This window comes from Ptiloglossa arizonensis, chromosome 2 (genome assembly GCF_051014685.1).
Source record: "Ptiloglossa arizonensis isolate GNS036 chromosome 2, iyPtiAriz1_principal, whole genome shotgun sequence".
NCBI lineage: Eukaryota > Metazoa > Arthropoda > Insecta > Hymenoptera > Colletidae > Ptiloglossa > Ptiloglossa arizonensis.
Genome location: NC_135049.1, coordinates 31735554 through 31756355, shown reverse-complemented (window position 1 = coordinate 31756355; position 20802 = coordinate 31735554). Strand labels below are relative to the sequence as shown.

Sequence of the window (20802 nt, the reverse complement as noted above, 5' to 3'; positions counted from 1 at the left end):
GCGATACCAGATATAACGCGCATTTACATACACGATCCGCGCGGCTTCGCTCTTCCGGCACCGCGCGTTCACTTTCCCTCCAGGTATACATCGTTGCCGGTTTCCCGATGCCGCGGGCTAACGTCGAACAGAGATATCGGGAAACGCTCGATTTAACGAGACCGCGTTCTCCCTACGTTTCTGGAGTTGTTCGCGCACTCCGACCCGAGGTGGCGAACGCGACTCGAACGAAACGGGCAAAGAGAACGATCACCGAATCTCTGCAAAGTTCGAATCCCCTCGTACCGAGGAACGACTCGAACGGCCCGAAACAACACTCCCGATCCCACGCCACGAGCGTATACGAGCTGCGCAATACCAACGGGCGAGAAGAATGGGAAAAGAATTTGGACCAGAACCGGAAGAACAAAAATTCGCGATACCGTACCGCGATACCAACGGAAGAGAAAGAGTCTCTGTGTCGCGAACGCTTAATTAAAAAACTCGGAATCGGCCTACCGTAACCCACGCCAGCGGTAAACGTTAACTACCGACCGCGTTCTCCGCGAAGAGAAACCGAATCGCTCGGACGAAAATACGACATAAATCCAGACGCTGCTCCGAGCGGCTCGAGATCGCGCAAGAAACACGATAAACTGCCTCAAGGAAAGAAACGCGTTCTCAAAAATATAGTATACCTGGGTAACTCGGTCGCTAACGACCTTGAAGTCGATGCGACGTAAAACTCGCGCCGAAAGAAGTACGTACAGTCGCGGATTTCACGTGTCGCGACGTAACGATCTCGCGAACGCGTTCCTCCTCTCGGTCCTTGGTTACCGAACGCGCGAGATACTTTGCGCGAACCCAGACTTTGAAACGGAAAGTAAGAATTATCGAAGAAAACTCCGTCGGAGTGGCCAGAAACTATTTTTCTTTCTCGCTTTGAAAATGATGCTTTGTCGTTCGTCTGTCTTTTTTTCCACCGACGAAAAGAGCATCGATACGGTTTCTGGCAGCTCGGCGCTCGTATACGCCCCGCACCGATAACGATACATCGCGATCCGTGCGCGCGCAAGAACGCATGCACGTACGCACGCACGCACGCACGCACGCGCGGTCGCGGCTCCGTACACTTTCACGGTCCACGTGGCAGGCATAATGCGTCACGAATTCCGCCGTACGACTTTTCGAACGGAAATCTGTCGTCGATGCATACGTATACGTATACGTATTGTATTTCCCTCGGCGAACCGGCGCGATGCACGTGCGAGCTCGGTCGATTAACGCGTAATCGGATCTAGGGACGTGGAACGCGCGACCCGGACGAGAAGATCCATTAACACCGTAGAAAATTCGCGCCGCGATTGCGAAAGATCGAGTGCTCGACCAATCGAGATTTCACGGTTAGACAGAAACGCGGTTGCGCGATCGCGCGAATTTCTCGCGAGCGATCGGTGAAAATCGTGCTCGATGGGACGTTTGCCGCCGTGTACTTCGATTCCAGGGATCGGTTCGTCTTTCACGATTGCGCGCGGACTTTGCACACCGAGGCGCGCAAAGTCGTTCGTTTCCCTCTCGCTCGTCGAATTCGCGAAGCTCTCGCTCTCCGGTCGGGGAAAAAATTGGAAAAAGGAGGCCGCGGCGTTGCTCGAAGAAGCGAACGAGCGCGCCGGAGAGATGGGAATAGGAAGAGGACGAGAGAGGAAGAGACGGGAAAGGGAGAGCCTTGAGGTGCCGTCGAGAGCGCGCAGAGACGCGCGTTGAAAGCGTTTACACGTCGCGCGAAAAAAAGGCAAGCGATATACGCGCCGGGACATCGGTTGCATTGTCTTCGGACGACGAGGAACGTCCTTCGGGCTCGCGCGGAGAGAAGATTCCTCGCGTGTACACGGTGCATCGAGCGATTTCGCAACAGCGAGGCGATTCCAGCGCGCGTACGTGCGTGCTTTCCTGTCGTCGCGCGGAACCCTCCCGAGCCGATCCGACGCGACGCTCAGCTCAGCTCAGCTCAGCTCAGCTCACCACCGCATCGAGAGATCTTCCTCGAGATTCGTTCCCCGATTCGTAATTAAACAGTGAGCGAGCCGATCGCGCTCGATCCGCTCGAGCTCCATCGGAATACAAAAGGAAAACTGGCGCTGGCTAGAAAGCAACAGGGGATTCTTCCCGTATCGCCGCGTTTTCCGAAGGTCGTGTTAATTAAGACCCCACGATTGTTGTCTGCGCCAATTAGACGGTCGAGCACCTCGCCGCGTTTATTTCGTTCGTCCGGCGCCGATGCTCGGTTCAACGCACCTCGTCCTCGCGGATCGCCTCGGATCAGTTTTTCCGTGTTTTTCCTCCTTCGTCTGTTGCTCGATCGTGCACCGAGTCCACCCTCCTTCGAATCGCTTCCATACGCAGAACGGAATTCCAAGTGTTTCGCTATTCTCGTAATTTTACGGTGCATCCACGGCCGCGTTCCGTACCCGCGATGCATTAGCGATGTCGCAATGTCGGCGTACGCGTACATACTTGCACCGGGGTACGGTCGCCTCCTCGTTCACCGAAAGAGCGTTTAAATCTCGGTAGCCGCGTCTGAAACCGCCCGGCGACGGTCGCGGATTCGTTTCTTTTCGGGGGAAGTCCTGCTACGCTTTATTCGAAGTTCTTTATCTTCGAGAAACTATTCGCTCGTACCGCGTTCTGCACTCCCGGCGCATTCGTGATTTTGCAACGTCGTCGCGTACACGTGCACGTACGTACGTGCGGCCCTCGACTTCGCTACCATTGCTGCTGCTGCCGCTGTTGCTGCTGCTGCCGCTGCCGCTGGCAGAAAAACAATCGCACGAATCGAACACGACGAACGTCTCTCGGCGCTCTCCCACGCTGCGCGGCGATAATCCTTCGAAAATCACTCGCGTTGGGAAAAAGAAGAATATCAACGACGCGTACCGTGGCTAACGATCTCGGAGATACCGCCGTGTCGTTTCCTATGCATCCCGACGCGTCATGGTCGTTCTCGCGGTCTTTTTTTCCCTCCGTTATTTTTTGCTCCCGCTCAACCTCGTTCGCTGTTGCAAGACAGATAACGATGAATCGCATTCGAGTCTCGCGAAACTCTACCCGCGGACGGAAACTGTTCGCTCGGGGAAATGTTTTCCAACGTCGTTCGTCGCACGCGTTTCGAAAAGTTGGACACCGCGCGCGCGCGCGCGCGCGCGACGAGACCGCGTCTCGGCTCCAAAGTCGCGCGGAGAAAAGTATGCGCGCTCATCGGCGCGAGAAACCACCGCGGAGCTCACGTTTTCGCGGTAATTCCCATTCTTCGGTTCGTCGAGGGAAGTTAACGAAGGCAACGAATAGCGCGGTAACGATCGCGTGAATTATTATCATCGATACGTCGATGCGGTAGATTTATCCTCGAGAGTTGCGTTTCATTCGCACAGGGAGGAGGAGGAGGAGGTGGCGGTGACAAGGGGGAATATAATTTTCAACGCGGTTCGAACGGTGCGAGCGTTATTCGTTGACCCCGTTTCCATCGAACCTCTGCATCGCTGAAATTGTTTAGCAAAGACAAACGAGCCGTTGCGGAATTATTTAACCGGACGAAGGCGCAAATGGAGATACGCATCGGATTCGAGAGGTTTCGAGCGCGCGTAGGCGAATATTTGTCGACGCGTTTAATAAGGGGAACCGCGGAACCTCGTTCGTTCGCGATCGATCTACGGATCGTGACCGTCGAACGATACATCTCGCGTACGGTGAACCGCGTTCTTGATAACAATTGTCCCCCTTGCGAAACTATCCTCGCTAATTACGAAACGGAGCGGCGAGTTCCTTTCCGTCCAGGGACAGATCGATGGGAAATTTATGCCCCAACGATGCGGTGCAAATTGAATCGGTACGATCCTCTATTTACGGGAGTCGAATACAAATGGAATCGCAATGTAAACAGGGAGTTGGATCGAAAACGGATGAATATTCAGCGACGGTCCGATCGCGTTCAACGAAAAGAGCCCGTGCACGAACATCGGATTAATCCGGTTACGAGAAAATCGCGTCGCACGGGGGCTCGAACGCGAGCGCGAGCGCGAGTACGCGCAATTCTCGTTGATTCGACGATTTATTATCGGCGACGCGCAATAAACAGTGTACGCGTGTATTTACACGCGCCGTACCGAGGAATACGCGTTGCGATCGTCCCTCGTTCCCGATTCTTCCTCGCGCAACAACTCCGACAATGAAATATCGCGATCGTATTTTATTCGCCGTTTCGCTCGCGCGATTAAAAGTAATTTTCGCACGCGGGATGGAAAGCGCCGCCGCGATATATTCCCCGATCCGACTTTCGCGTAATGACTTCGGGAACTGGCCTAATATGTAAATTCCGCGCGGCGATTTGTATGCGGTTCGCGAAGCTCGAGGCGCGGCGGACATTTAATAATTTACTTCCTAGCGCGTGCATCCATCGTGTCCGCGACGGGTAGAAGATCGTAATCGGTCGACTCTTTTTCGAATACGCGTGCCTTGGTTAAAGATATCGAGTTCCGAATGCTAAAAAGACGCGACCTTGTCCGATACCGATACTGGTCGGGTCGGCTACCGGTGTACCGGACCCTTCGAAGCAATCGATCCATCGCGAGACGGTTCCTCCGTGAGAACGGTGGACGTATCGCGATCGAAACGGGGGGGACCGATCTTGTATTTAATCGAACGAAGCCTTACCGAGGAATTCTAAACGATCGGAGACGAGTTATAAATGGTTCCGAGAACGCGACACCAACCGGTGGCGCGGTGTTTTTACAGCGGTCGACTTCCACGTCCAAAGATCGTTTGCATCCGAGAAATACTTTTCCGTGTCTCGGGGGACGGACGTAAATCGTCGGGCAGTTTTTTCGATGATCGAGCGATCCAGGAAGCGAGAGACGATCGTACCGAGCGATATCGTCGGTCCGTAACGCGGGCATCGATGGCTCGATCGATCGATCGATCGAAGAACAGACGGGAGGGCAGCTAGGAACGCGGTCGGCACCGATTTGTCGAAGCGGTTGTCAATCTCTCTCCATGTTGAGAGATACGCGCGCGTCAAAGGCAAGAAACGCGTCAAGGCCGTCGCCACCGGTACAGTAGAACGAATACCAATACTGAAATGCTGGAATATCGTTCGAATACGGTTCAAAGCGATCCTAACTGCGGGCGCGAGCCGTTCCGCGCGCAAACCCCGAAGAAACGAGCGACTTTTCTTGCGGTTTCGCGGTACGACCGGCCGCCGGTGTCTATTTTCGATGCATTGCGTCCTTCGCATTTAAAAGCGCCAACTTTCGAAGCGTCGTATCCAGCCGGCTCTCTCGGACCCGACCGAGAAACGAGAAAACCTCGCGAAGCTTCCATTGTACCGGGGAAAATTGCCGAGCGATCGTCGCCACGCGAGTTAAACGACCGCTTCTCTCGCTCGCTCGCTCGCTCGCCGTGTTTCCATTAAGCTTCTGAAAGGTAATTATGATATAATCGATGGCGCGTTGACTCCACGGACGACGCAGCTGGCGGAGATACGAATTCTTGGTTTCCTCGTAAACGCTAGTCACCGTCCCGCGAACACGTGATTTACACCGAAGAAGAAACGAGAGAGGGATCGCCGATAACGACGCGCGCGTTCGATCGGTCCGCCAACGAGCAGATTTTTCTTTTTTTTTTTTTTCCGAAATTCGTCCATCCGGATCGTAAATCGCCCGTCCGTTTTCGGATCTCGTCACGGGCGAGGGAACGAGACGCGTCGCGCGTAGAAAAGCGCGTAGGCACGCGCTAGCTTTCGCGCGTCTACGATGTCGGGAAGGTCTCACCTCGCCAAGGTCTCCCGTGGCACGCTGCAGCGCATTATGCAGCGGTTGTAGACATTTTTATGCAAATTCGTTGAACATCGAGTCGAGCCATCCGTGCATCGATCGATTCTTTCGCCGCTTCTAAATGCGTAGAAAATCACGACGTGTCCGACCTATCGCGGCGTCTCGCTAAATTTAACCCGGGTTGCGCGATCCAGGTCGTACCTATCGAAACAACGCGCAGATTTATTCCCCGTCGAATGTTGCGCGATACAACGTTCCGAAAACAAGAATTGTTTACCGCTCGTGGTTCGTCGAGGATTTTGCACGCCGCGGGGGTATCGGGGGGAAAGAAAGAGCGTCGCGGAATAAAGCCTCGTTTCTCCAGTTTCGTCGTACGATCGTAACCTACCAAGGACTTGGAAGGTAATGAACGGGCATTATGCAGCCGTTCGAGACATTTTTATGCAAATCCGGCCGGCATTGTACGTAAACCATCGGTTTCGCCGATCGTCAATGGCGCGGAGCAGCGGGGGTTTTCCTGCTCGTCGGACGTTTTAATCGACTTTGCGAGTAATTTACGAGCCGAGACGACGGAGTGTGTTCGTGAATCGTATACGTAATACGCGTCGAGCGGTAATCGATCGTGGCAGAAATCGTTTACGAATGATCGGACTTGGCGTCGTTATCGACGCGTACCTACCTACCTACCTACCTACCTACCTACCTACCTATCGTTCCCCGATTTTCGCGTTTCGTTCCTCGGAACGAGTCGCTCGTCGAAATCGTAAACCCGCCAGCTCGGCAACCATTAACCTCGCGCAATTGCGCGTAATTAGCGCCGACTTATTAGCTCGCCGGCTCCGTTATTCGTGGCCGTGCCCCGAGCACGTTTCTCGTATTACCAGTCTTCCGATTCGCGTCGACGACGACGGATTCGTTTTCGCCCCCTGGTGGTAAATCGCGATCGGTGAGACCGTCGATCGGGGACCGCTCGAGAGGAAAAGATTTTTCTCGAGCCGGTGCGCGCGCGTGGCAATCCAGTTTCTGAAATCGGAGTAATCCGTTGCGTAATTATCGTTGCGCGTTCATCGCGGCGTGAACAGCGAATTAAACGGTACGTACTCGTTTCCTCGCGACAAAAACCGAGAGCAAAACCTTCGCGTTGATCGATCGACGTTAATACGCGCGACCCTGACAGAAGCGATCTCGCATATTAGTCGATACACGCGCAAGCGTATCGAAACAACGATTCGCTAATATGGTTACACCGTGCATACCATCGATCGTATCGATACGCATACTCATCGATGCGACCAAGTTGTCCAACTTTCGACCTTGCGATCGCGAACGAAAACGGAACGAGGCTTGGAATTCGTCGCTAGACCGTACGAGCGATCGTTAACCTTCCTTCGATACAATAGGATCGACTCCGCTCGGCGAAGACAATTCGAAAACGCGTTTACGGGGAGTGAAAGTCGCCTCGAGGAAATATTAATCACGGCCGGAACCCCTCCCTGCCAATTAAGCTTTATACGCGAACTGCGTACTTTGGTTTAAAATTGCGGTATTAGAAAATGAACGGTTGTCTTCCAATTACGGAGAAATTAATTCGCGAAACGATATACATACGGAACGCGAGTACTTATCCCCTACCGCGTTTCTTCCTATGGGTAAACGCAGCCGCCGGTTGTAAATTTTTTTCATCGGCGCGGGTGAGTCAGGTTGCAATAATAACATAATAATAGTGGATCGGGCAGCCTTTGTTATCGACCTACGAGCGATCGGCGGTTCAAGTTGAGCGAGTAATTGCTACGGGCATTTGCTTATCCCCGTACGTTTATCGAGTCGGTCGGCACGGCGTAGCACGGATCACGGAATAATATCGATACCGAGAGCGCCCGATCGATTATCGGCATTTACGAAAATGGAATCCGCGGTTATCCGTGCGCGTACACGATTTCTCGTTCGTGAAGCCACGTAGGGATCGATCGATCGAACGCGACGACTCGCACGGTTCGAAATCGTTGACGATTCAACGACGAGTTCTCGTTTCGCTCCGTGGGAGCCGATTTCGCGGGAGCGAGAAGACGAAACGGAAACGGAATCGCGATCGATCTCTCCCCGTGTGCCGTTCGAATCCGCGCGAGAAGAAAGAACGGCGTCGCGTCGGTGCAGTCGCTCGTGTCGAGAGGCGATTTATCGTCTCGCGTGCGTTGTCGCCCAGTTCCACATTATTCCTCGCGGTCGTAAAGTCCTCTAGTTCTCTCGTTCACCCGATAACCTTTCTAGAAATTCCAACCTTCCCCCGTTTTACGCGACGACCGTGTACGCGTTGCGTTCGACCGTCACCCGACCGTGCGCCGATCTCCCTCGAATTCGTTCGTTTCGCAACAGGTTGGCAAACGAAAAAGATTCGGAAACGGTGACGTCGTGCGCCGTTGCTTCGCTTAATGGAACTTCGATGTGCGCTCGACGGGTTTAATTAAGAAGGAACTTTATCCAATTCTTCGGAGACGAAGAGTTCTCGTTTGTCCCGAAGGATTTATTCGGCGGAACGGAGAGCCAAGACCGATACGTCGGTGTCTCCGAGGGCGGGCTCGTCGATGAAATATAATCGACGAGTTCGCGTTACAAGATACGACAAGATTGTCGCATTAATTTCGCGATACGGTTTTCAGCTCAAAGTTACGCCCGAATGTAAATTCAACCCTTATCGATCGGTCGCCGGGTCTCGGCGTGTCTCGCCGATATTACGAAGGTAATAAACGCGTCGACGGTCTCTCGTCGTCGATGTCGCGACACCGACGTCCGTCCCTTGATCGCTAATTGGTAATTACTCCGGCGGCACCCGTGCAACGCCGCGCCAACGATAATTTCTAATCCGCCTGGAAACGAGCTTCCGATAATTGCGTCGGAGATTTACCGCCTCGAGATTAACGAAAGATATTCGGTTTCCTGTATTTATTCTCGGCTCGCGGGAAATGGATAAAGTCGCTGCAACGAACCGGTGTTGCTCCGATCGAAACTCGAGCATTTTTCTACCCTCGGTGTTTCATCTCCCCTTCTCGTTCTTTCGCGAGACTCTCTTAACGATCTATCGGCGCATCTGTTCTGTTATAAGCGTATTCATCTTGCGGAACAATATCGCGTCGGATCCATCTCGAAGATCTCCTTTCACCGTGGCAAAAAGAGGAACATAATAGGATGAGTAACGACAGGAGACCAGCCGGTTGCGATCGTTGCGAAAACTTCTCGGCTCGCCGTGTCGACCGAAGATTTATCGAGCGTGCATCGATACCGGGGCTCCGAGCGCGTGCCACTCGGTGCCCCGACTGGAAACGCTTTTTTTCTCCCCGTGGATTCGATGAAAATTATTCTCCCGGTCTGGAAACTGTTACGTCCACCGCGCCTTGCTTACCTCGCGTGCCTACGTTGCCGATGAATTACGACGATTCCGCGGGCAAAACTTTTCTTCTTCTTCTTCTTCTTCTTCTTCTTCTTCTTCTTCGTCTTTTTCTTCTTCTTCGTCTTCTTCGTGTACACGCTGTTTCTTCGGCCCTGAAAGAATTATAACAACCCGATAGGCATTTCTCACGTGGCACGCGCGACTTTCGTTCGCGTTCGCCTTTGAAGCGTACCGTTATCGGAAACGCGGTTACTCGATGCAGTCGAGTGTCTTTTATGGAAATGATGCGGTGATAAGAGGCTAGCCCGTTCGATAGAGAACGAGGCGATAATAGCGGAGTGTAGGTCGATACGGAGATGCGAGTCTTGTTAAAAGATTAAAGTCTCGTCTACGGAAGAAGTGTAGCGGCCACGGGGCTAACGGTAATTCCGCGCGAAGCGGAATCGAAGTTTTCCTCGACGAGCCGTGGCTCCCCTCTATGCGGTACTTTCCTCGAGCGGGGCGAGAGAGGGTCTTATCCTCGATGGAATTGCTTTCGAATTTCAGTTGCCGGAGACCAGAGTGCAGGGTGCTCGGAACCGTTAGCGAAACCGATTCGCGGTTACTCGTTGGTTGCTCGGTGAATCCTTTTGCCGCGCGACGATATTTCCGCGCTCGTACACCATTGCGTTCTCGCGACACGCTTCGTAACGAAGCAGTGGACGAAAATTTTCCAAATCGTTCCCAAACACGGAACGTAACTCGTTTTGCGTTCGTAACAGCTAATCCCGATCTCTCTGCCGAATATCGGCGCGTTAATCGCGTTCGAGAAGTCGCACGAAATTTCTCTTTTCGATTCGCGGGAAACGGCGCGGCCGCCCACGGATTTTCGATTTTTAACGTCGATGACGTTGCTCGAAAGCGCGAATAGCCCGCGAACGTTGGCACCTTTCGACGACGTCGATTCCGTAAAGGCGTTGACATCCTTTCCATATTGTATCCCGGTGCGAGCGCGCATTTTAGAATTCGATCGGTGGAAAAAGTAGGCGGACGAGACATTGAGGAAGGTGAGCCAGCCGAGCCAAACGCTTATGGTAATCGCGGTTTCCTTCGTTTCGGTCGCCTCTACCGGTTTGCCGTGCAAGTGCGCGATGGCATTCATTAAATTGTAATACAATGCCGCATCGTGTGCTCCGCGTTGCGTTCGAGATTACATATTCAATTAGCTCGCGCGGCAAACGCTTCGCGCAAAATCCTTCTTTTTCCCAGAAATTGCGCCAGCCGGTATATAATATATATACGTGTATATACGTATGTATGTATTACTTTTTTGTCACGTCCCGTACTTACCATTTGCATAAATACATTTGGTAAATTGTTTTATCGCGTTGGTTTTAATTAGCATCCGGATGTTTTGCCATCGAGCCGTATCTTGTTCGGCCGTTAGCTCTCGTTACTTCGCGGAGGTTATCGCGCGCTTTCGATCGAATCGATTTCGTCTTTCCTCTCCAGGCTTCGCGGAACCGATGTTTTATGCAGCTCGTTGATCGTTGGAACGATTATCTAATCTTGTCTTTGATTTCCGAAAAGTCCTCTGTCGGTTCTTCGGTAGTTTCGATTCGAAAATCTGTCGTCCCGGGTATTGCCAGAGTTCCACCGCGATTTTTCCACGTTCGGTTCGCGCCCACCCGTTACACGGTGCGCGGTTTTCCTTTTTTCCTCGGCTCGTTCCATTTTCCTCTAAATTACGATAATTATGCTAATTCCACGCGTAACGTAGTGACGCACGGAGAGTAGCGAAGGCTCGACAAGTGGGTGTCTCTACTTTCACCATTATCGTAACGGTATACTCCTGTATTCTAATTCCCTTTGCGTGTCACGAGTTTGCTCGTCGTGTCGGGTTCCCTGGCGCGTAATATTATTTTCGTTACGTTCGCGTTTGTTTTCTACGCGCAACGCACGGCTGAAAATCTGCGGAAGAAGCGAAGGAAACGATATCGTAAGATCTTCTCCAGGAAGCGGTTGAATCTCCGGAAACAAAATTACCGCCTCTCGACTACGACGAACGCGTACTATCGCCTTTCGAGCGACTCTAGCAATTTCTGCGCTCTTGAACTTTTAATCGGCGCGACGAATATTAGCGAACTATCGCATCGGATAAGAAAGTAACAGCGGATTCGCGAAGAAACGAACCGTCGGTTTTTCGTGTCGTGTCGTAAACCCGGTAGACTCGTCGGAGTTTCGAGAGAGTACTCTTCGATCGTTTCGAGAATTTCGAAAACGGGACGCATCGTCGATCGCGTAAAAGCGAATCGAATCGATCGTTGCAGTCGACGCGCACCGTGTAAATTCCCAGTACCGTGGAAAGTACCGAGCGTTGCGATAATTCTCGGGTAAAATTCGAACGGTTTACGGATCGAAGGATCGAGGATCGTCGAGGGAATCGTTTCCAGCGGAGCTCTCCGCAATAGCGAGCGATTTGGTAATCGTCGAAGTAGGCTCGCGGTCACGGAATACCGAGCAACTCGAGCGAGCGTCGAGCAACCGTGCTCGAATTTTCGTGGAAAGGTTCCAGCGTTATCGCGTACTCGGCGTCGAGAGCGCGAAACGGGGTCGTTTGTTCCGAAATTTCGAAAATATGTCGAAACAACGGCTGTCTGGCTCCCTGTATCGAGTTTTACGAGCACCGAGGCGACCGTTTCGCGAAACCTCGCGACGCGTATTCGTCCGGGGGGGGGCAGCGGCGCGTGCTCGTGCATTCGAACACCGTCGATTCGATCTAGTACACGCGCGTCGACCGGAGAAACGATTAATTATCATTACGCGCTCGTCAAGCACCGTCTCGGTGCCTGACAGGCTTTCCCGATGCCACTCTCCGTCCCGACCGGCGAGGCAAATTAATTCTTAACCCGTAGCGATTCGCGCACGCATGTTAGTTGTGTCATTCTCGCGATTTGTGGAGCGTGATCCCCTCGGACGCGACACAGTTCCGTGAGCTCGTCGACTCGCGAGCTCGCGAGAGTGAATTCGAAATTCGCTACGACGGGAAACCGACGACGATTCCACCAACGGACGAACAGGGACGAATTTCGCTGCGCGATTTCTTCTCCGCGCGCAAATACGATCGATCAAAGTCGTCCGGTGCGTCCGGGTTACGCGATTCGTAGAGAAGATTCGTTCCACTACCGTTTTCGGTCCGTATCTTCGCGCGGTATTGCGAAAGAGAATGCGCGCCTCGACGGATCAGTCATCGGGGAAATTTGATCTCGGTCGGCCAATTAAGTCCCTGTCACGGAACAAGATGCGGACTCCCGATGCGACCGCCGAAACAATTAATCGCGAACGAGCAACGGGGGGCCGCGACGAAACGCGCGAACGCGCGCCGCTTTCTTCCATCGTGGACGAGAGAACGCGAGCCGAACATCGAGGGAAATCGTGCCCGTGGAAAACGTACGTTGGATTTTTCTTTTTCCTCGCGAGTGTCGTACGGTCGATCGCGCGGAACAACGAAACTGGTCGTCGATAAACCGCGATCCGGATCGCGATTTTTCTATTCGAGAAGGAAACCGAGTGGACCCTCGGACGTGGTCTAAAAATTTGCAAGGATTTCGTGTCAGTGGGTTAATTGCACGGGCAACGCGAACACTACGAGCGTTTAGGGAACCGTTACAGGTCGGGAAATGGCGTGTACGATCGTTTTGCACGGAAGCGAGAGCGATCGATCGTTGCGAATTGTTACTCGCGTCGCTCTTTCGTCGATCCGTTTTCCCCTCGTCGGTAAACGTCCCCGAAGCGACGATAACTTGGTTCGGAACGAACCGTAACCCCTCCCAAACGATAACGCGTATCACCGTGTATCGTGCAAATCGAACGATCCGAGTGTGGACATTCTCTCCCGCGTTTAGGAAGCCGTCGAAACGACCGTTTTTTTTACCAATTTTACGGAACGAAAGGCGATATCCGGTGTACGCAACGTCGTAGCAGCGTATCGCCGATGGAAAACGAGCGAGGTTTATCCTTGAATTCGCTCGACGATAGATCGTACCCGATAAAATCTGCAAATAGGTGTGTACTTTGTAAATAAACGATCGTAACGCGTTGCCGAGAAACGATTATTCGGTAGATTAACATCGAGGCTCTCGCGTTAAAACAAAGTCTAAGGCAAACGCGTTTACATCGTATTTACACGGCTTTAACGACGAGCGTATAAGTTTGGACCGATCGGACGATAGCGGAGCCGTAAATCCGACGAATGAAAAAGAAGGGAAGGAAACGAAGAAGAATGTGATCCATTACCCGCGATCCGAATGTTCTTTTCTCGTGCAGAACCCGACCGTTAAGTCGTCCAACACGCGCGGAAACCACCCACGCGAATCGTCCTTACCAACGGCTCGTTTATCTCGCCTTTTTCGCTCAAAGTATCACCCTGCTGACCTAGAGAACCGCGTGGGTGGTTGCCTCGTTTTGGTCGTCGTACGCGACAATTAACGCCGCCGTTCCTACGGCAGCTCTCGACTGGTAAATTACATCCGCGGCGGTTACTTTTTCGAAGATATACCGGGTTCAAAGTTCGACGAGCGTCCCTCGGGGCCACGTTCGTGTATTTCGCGTACGCGTCGTGGACGCGCAACGCGGTTACGGGCCTCGAAGCAACCAACGGTTCTAGGAAATTTACTTTCGACGATGGAGATCAGTGGCCCCTCATTGGGTCGTGCAAATTTAGACCGAGTGAACGTCTATTCTCGAATACGTGGCCCGGCCGCGAAAAGATCCACGCGATCGACGAAAATGCGCGCTCGATCTCGACAATGGGATCCGATTCGCGCCGCTCTTCGAACGATCGAACGATCTCGCCGCGTACACGGGATCGATCGTCGAACGAAACGGCTCGAAGGAAGGAGAAACGTTGTCGCGCGGTTGTTCGTTGGAATTTTTACGAAACGAAATTGGACACGCGATAAGAGGGATCGTCCGCTCGAAAAATGTCGGTGATCCAGTCGGTGAATCACGCGGTAATGGATTCAACCTGCGGCGCACAAGAAGCCGGTCGAACCGGGCTACGTTGGAATCGTTGTCATAATCTTCTCCTCCTCCTCCTCCTCCTCCATCGCGATCCGTTGTTTGCGGTGTTAATCTCGCGGGCGTCGATAACGGGTAAAGAAGAGGAGAAACCAGACGTAACACCGGTTAAGAAGGAGTCACCTCTCGCGAGAAACGCGCGCATCGAAAAACCGGGTCACTGCCTCCGACTGGCTTTTACTATTTTCGACCGCTACGTTATCGCGCTCGGGATACTCGGATTATTTAGTCTGCAACGATCGATGCTCGCTGAGAAAGCATCGCGTAGGCCGCGACGGGTCCTCGAAGTCGCGTAACGTTTCGTTCGGCAGAGAAAACGGTAACGTCCGCTAGGGAAAGAACGGAGAGGATTTTTATTTTTTCTCGGCTTCTCTCGTCGAAAAAACGCAACGTAATCGTTCCAATTCCGGAATTGGTAACCCAACGGTAAACCTTTGGAGAAATGGAAGAATTTGATACGCGACGTTCGAATATTTTCGTATTCCGTTGGTCGTTTCTCCTTGTACGCGGAATTCGCAACGACTTGTTCGCGAACGGCGCACCGCGTAAACGCTCGTTAGAACCTTTAACCTCGAGAGTCAACTAGCGGAAATACCGGTGAATTCGCGTTTCCTGTCGCAGGAACTTTCTACTCGGGAGAGCGCGCGGCTCATTGTCATTCCGCCACGAGCGAATTTCGGCAAGTGTCGGCGGGTGGGAGCGGGCAGCAACGATTCGCGACGGATCCGCGATTTTGCAACTTTCTCGCGGGGATCTGGATATCCTCGAGGTGGTTGGTGGCTACTCGGACGGTAAAATAACCCAGAAACGGTATCGCGGGAGAGTTCTGTAAATTTGGCGCGCATCGGTCGCAAGAACGCGCGTGGAACGCGACTTTTATTCGCGACTCGTACATTTCGGAGCAAGTTGCGATCGCGGTGGCGAGCTTTGGAACTTGGAACGGTCTAGGTCGTCGGTTGGAGCGTACCGGAGCATAGAAGTGCAGGTTAATCGGAATTCCCTCGATTTCAGTCGGGACGATAGTTTTCAAGCGCGCGATATGTATAATGCATCGCGCGCCTCCCGGCCGATCCGCGCATCGAATGGCGATCTTTCATTTACGCCCGTGTTCTCACGAATCGACCCATCGAGGAGGCCTCGTAGAGCCACGCATTCGCATAGGTGCGTTCGTTGGTTGGTTGGTTGGTTGGTCGGTCGGTCGCGTCGCGGCGCGGTGCGGAGCGAAACGGAGCGATTCGATTCTTAAGCGAAAGGAATCGAGAGAGAGACTGGTCGGTCGGTCGGTCGCCGGTGTTTGTCGGGGGTTCGACGAATTGGTCGAATCGGTCGCGTTCTAACATGGGCGAGGCCTAGAACGCGCTACCACCGACACAAGCGTGTACTCGCGCTCGCTCGCGCGCGCGCAGCTCCCGACTGCCTCCACATTCGCACACTTTTTTGCGTCCACCGCAACGGACCGGTGGTTTTGTTAAGCCCGTACCGGTCGCATGTGTCGATAGACCGCGCGTAGCTCGTGTATCGGGTGTTTGGAAAGAACGCGCTCGGTCGATTGTTCTTGAACCAGATTCGCGGATGGAAAATCGTTCCCGGTTACGATCGTTGCAAAAGGTGGCGCGTCGCGCGGACCAACGAGACATTGTTCGATAACCGCGATCCCGAGTGGGAGACGCGATGTATTCCTTCGAACGGAACGTGTGTATCTATGTAGGCTGTGCAGCGTGGAAACTATTTGTGTTTCTTCGCTCGTTGTTGCGAATGGTAATGCGCCCGATGCGTGCGCGCGTTACGACGAACGCTCTTGCGAGACGTTTACGGAGCAAACGAACACGAACAAGTTACACGGATCACCGATGTTACTTTTTCGATCGTTTCGATCTTCTCGACATCGTAGCGAGCCACGAGGCGATCGATTTTGGGATGTTACGCGGATCGAACGAGTACGCGAAAGAAAAATTCATCCAAAATACGGAAAAAGTCATCGTAACGAAGTTTTCGAGCAGTTATCGGGGAAACGGATGCGAAAGTGGACAAACGGAAACGCGAACAAAAAAGAGAAGCGTGTTATCGGTCGACCGAGTAAGCAAAAACGAGCGGATCGTCCAGAATGCGTGGCAAACGCATCGCCACTGTAGAATCCTCTACCCCCACTTTGGTGCACGTTCGTGGAGGGGGAACGAGTTGTCGACAATTGTATATCCATAAACATAGCGCCGTTTAACATTTACGTCAAATGGTTGTGCAAACAACGGTGCAAATATTCGACGATTCTCTCAACTTTGTTAGAAGGTTATCGGTATTTCGTACTAGGTTGCACTTTTACATCCTTTTTTTTATCGCTACCAAATTACGAGAAATACGTCCGCGACGAATCCTATTTCGGAAGCTTTGACTCCATTCGTTCGTTAGGATAATTTATCGGGCGCGAAGTTTCGTAGAAGCGAAACGGTCGCGTGGTAAATCGGTGGCGCGTACTCTCTCGTCCGCGCTAACGCGCCAACGTGTCGAGCTATATATACTTACTTGGTATGGCCTTCGTTCCCTCGGTTGCACGACAATCATAGCTCGATCCATTATTGGCAACAGTTATCGCGCAACGATGTTTTGGCAAGCGAGCGCGTTTAATACCTTCGTTGAAACGTACCGGAGGGAATATCGATTCCGAGGAACGTCGTCGATCGAAGAGAAATCGTACGGGACCCGGTGAATAATTTCGGAGCGGATTCTTCTCGTCTAACAACGCTCGACACGCGTCCGAACCGTAATCGTCCCCGGGGTCGTTTTCTTCCAATTCCAGCACGGAGCCTCCCGAACGGTAATCGAGCAATGATGCGATTCACCGAATTGAAAACCGTCAATCCGGTCGTCAATTGTCGCGTTGAAAATCTTTTTCAAGTGGGATCGTTTACCGCTCGTCGAATCGATCGCGTCTCTATCGACGTACAGGGACGCGGTTGCTTCGAATCCTATTTCGAAGCAACGAGAATTCTACACCGGCTAATTTCGTTCCGATCGGAGTCGCGATCGCGTATCGGAACGCTCGAGTTCGTAATTTCCGTGCTCGGCGAACCACCAAAGTTCCGCGAGGGCGAACATTCGCGTACCGAATTAATTGGCGAATATTCCTTCGCGATCGTTTACCACCGCGTACGAGATAATTCGAGGCGGTAAGAGAAACGAAATAAGTTTTTCCATCGTCGTTGGTCGCTAAGGAACGAGCGGGTGCTTCTCCCGGAGCTCGTGGCCACGCGAAACGGTCCGTTCTCTTCCGCCTCTCGACGGAATGGCCTAACTCGTGATCAATGTAACGACGCTCATTGTCCCGTAACGAGGCTGGGAGGGACAGGATGCCCGTTGCGTGTGTGCATCGAGAGTACACACGTGAACGGATTTTCTCCGCGCGGGGAGGAAGAGGGAGGAAGAAGAACCGGCGATCCCGGCGATCCGTAGACGTCTGCGGTTCGCGCGAGTGCGAGCCGCGTTGTTCACGGACGAATCGAGGCGTTCAGAGAAACTACAACCACGATGAGCCTCGAACGATGAAAGTAGCGTTGCGTCGACCGAGCGACCGATTCGTCGTAGAGTGCAACGACATTGAGACGTTCCGGTGAACGATGCGTTTAATGGTAGATCGCGGTTGCGATTGCCGAGGGAATCGTCGATACGAATGTTCCGATTCGATCGATATCTCGGGACGTACCGAGCGCGTGTTCGAATCTCGAAAGAAATTCCGTTAATCGCGACGAGTATCGATGGTCGATCGGGTACGCGCGAAACGAATCGACGAAATTTCGATGCACTTGTCCGGGTGGGTTGGCTGTAAAAATAATCGCGATCGAAAACTTCGGTATTGTATTCCAGTGGGTATTTCGTGCACGAGGGTGCCGGTGGTCGAGCATCGTCCGTGCTCGTAAATTTTCTAATAATTTCGACGAAGAGATTCGTTCGCGAGGTACGGTCGTTGCGGGGCAATCTCGTATCTTCCGACCAGGGACGATAAAGCGGAATCCGATTAACGTTAACGGCCAAGGGGTTTGATCGACGACACCGTGCCAGAAGAGACGCGGACGTTTTCGAGAGGATCGGAGGCAATATCCGGTCCGCGGGGCCCCCCGAGGTATTCGCGCGGTGGAAACGGATCTCGATCGTCGATCGTCGATCCTCTTTCTCTTAAATACCGGTCCCCGAGGCGGTCGTTTTCACCCCTCGGACGCGAACCGCTTGTAATCCGGTTGCTGCCGCGGGACGATACGTTCGAGGAACGACCAAGAAAGAACCAACGACCCCCGGATCGTTAACCCAATATTAACATCCATAAAGCGCGATCGCGTGCGCCGCGAGAGACGTCGAGTCGCCTCGGAGAGCGCGTTCGGATATCGAACGTTTAATCGCGACGTAAAGCGGTACCGGGTCTCCGAACGATTTACTTTTGCGCCGAATAAGGCCGATTTCGAGAGCTCGATCGGTAGAGGGTACGCGCGCACGGCGTGTACTCGTAACTGCAACGCGGCAATAATTTATAATCGCGCGCCGTTTCTCGCTCGGACGTTTCGCGAGCGAACCGACGAGAAGAGGAGAGGAGAGGAGAGAAGAGGACGCGAAACGCGAAGATCGTCGAGCGAAAAGAAGGAGGAACTCGACGGTTCCTCCGGGACGAAGCAGGACGAAAAGGGGGACAGAGAGAAAGACGGACCGGTATAATTATGCAATTTAGATTCAGCCGTACGATTCCGGTTTGGCTTTATTAAAAGCGAGAGTGGGCGTACGCGGTCTCCTCTTCGATAGCGGGGGAGGGACCGAGGGCTCGTATCTGCGGTCCGCGGCCGAAAAACTTGCACCGCGAAGATAACGTCGCCGAGTATCGTTCCACGCGCGGCTGGTAAGCGAGATCGAATCGAACTTTCGGTGAATATCGAAGGATAGAGGATCTTCGAGACGCGTATCGAGCTTCACGAGTGGAATAGAATTTTTTCCGAGCGTGGATCTTCCAAATCGATTCGTTGGCGTATTCGTCGATCGAGCAAGGTTCCTCTTCGGTTACGTTACGCGGTCTTGCGCGCGACGACGACGCTTCGCGTTCAGAGGAGTACGCGCTAGGATCGAACGTCGAGTCGCTCGAGTCGCGGGAAAACGCGGGAATTCCAGAACGGGGCGGAGACGGACGGTTATCACGGTGAAAAAAGAATTTTCGATACGATTAACGGTACACCGGGAGCGAGCGTACCTCCTCCTCTCGACTACCGGATTCTTCCGAATCGTACCGATCGTATCTTCGGTCCTCGAGATCGTACGATCCGCTTAGCGGAGATCTCGACACGAACCGTCGATTATTCGGTCGGTAAAGAATCCATCGCGACCGTGCACTCGAGAGAGAGAGATAGAGTCGTTCGGAGAACGGAGCGATTAGAAAGATCGGCGTCCGATGTCGGTGTAAACTGCGCTTGGTATCTTCGTAAAACGAGATTAAATTGCATTGTCCGTGGCCGTTAGTGTGCCAGCGATAATTGCTACGCCGGCGTAGGGTTACCGACGGGGTCGTGGCTGGTGCGCCGCGGCGGTAACCACCGAGTCGTGGGACGCGTTACAATTTCAGTCGAGACGTCCTTCGAGGCTTCGTCGAACTCTGGTGATCGCGAACGATCGAACCGGAGAAGAAGAGAGACGCGAAACGAGCCGCGTTATCGGCTCTTACGCCGGATTTTCGATTCCCCGTGCACGAATCACGGATTAAACGCGGCGGTGACTCCGCGAGGAACCGTAAAATATACCGAGAAGGGAATAAACGCCGACGAGCGTGTTACACGCGGCGAACGCGAAGGGTCGTTTGGTCGGTGCGAGTTCTGGCTCGCGAATTTTATCCGATCCCCGTGGCGGCAAGGTACGGGCCCGTTACGTCGTCGGATCGTAAATATCCGACCATCTTCCACCCGCGGAGAGGCATTCCGAGTCGCGAATGGTCGTTTAATCGCGCCTCTCGTGGCTAAGCGCTGCTTGAAAATTTCGAGCGTAGAAGAAATCCTCCCCGAGCGGGATTGCTCCTTCCCGCGCGCAATAACCGAGCTATTTCGGGTTCCAAGTTGGTCCCGAGGTTTCTCGTTTTACGACCACCCCCTCCCCTGTCCCGTCCCGTAATTAGGACGTTCCGTGGCGTTCGATCCCCGTGGACGAGGGAACGGTAAGCAGGGACGGCCGTATCGAACCAGCGCGAACGTTCCTCGCCCCTGTGAAATTACGAGCGATACCCGCTCGCGGGGATTACATTCCCGAACTCGGTTTACAACCGCGCGCCTCGTTTCTTTCGGGAAGAGGGAACGTTCAAGCCGTATTCATTCGCGACCTCTGTTCGATTCCAGCTACCCGGCGCGTCTCCCGGAGCCGTTTCGATCGTGGTCGCTCCCGTGCTCCTCAAGTACCGGGTCTGCAGGCCAAGACTGTTCCTCGCAGGTTCCAGAGCCGAGGTCGATCCCGCCGCAGACGTCGGACTACTTCACGGAGAAGTTTTGCTCATCGAGGACTCCGCGAGGCAGTACGATCCGATAGGAGGTGAGTCGCGCCTCG

The 20802-nt window shown here is 53.2% G+C and overlaps 1 protein-coding gene across 4 annotated transcripts in view; it reads left to right on the top strand.

Moving 5' to 3' along the window:
* The window catches only part of LOC143143570 (uncharacterized), a 154382-nt gene that overhangs the window by 11061 nt on the left and 122519 nt on the right, over positions 1-20802 (top strand). For 3 of the 4 annotated variants that reach the window (XM_076304956.1, XM_076304957.1, XM_076304955.1), the window contains exon 2: positions 20598-20787. In XM_076304956.1, coding sequence (XP_076161071.1) covers positions 20598-20787 — 190 coding nt within the window. Of the gene's footprint in view, positions 1-20597; positions 20788-20802 lie in introns of those variants that run through there. The other variant, XM_076304960.1, reaches the window with a different exon arrangement.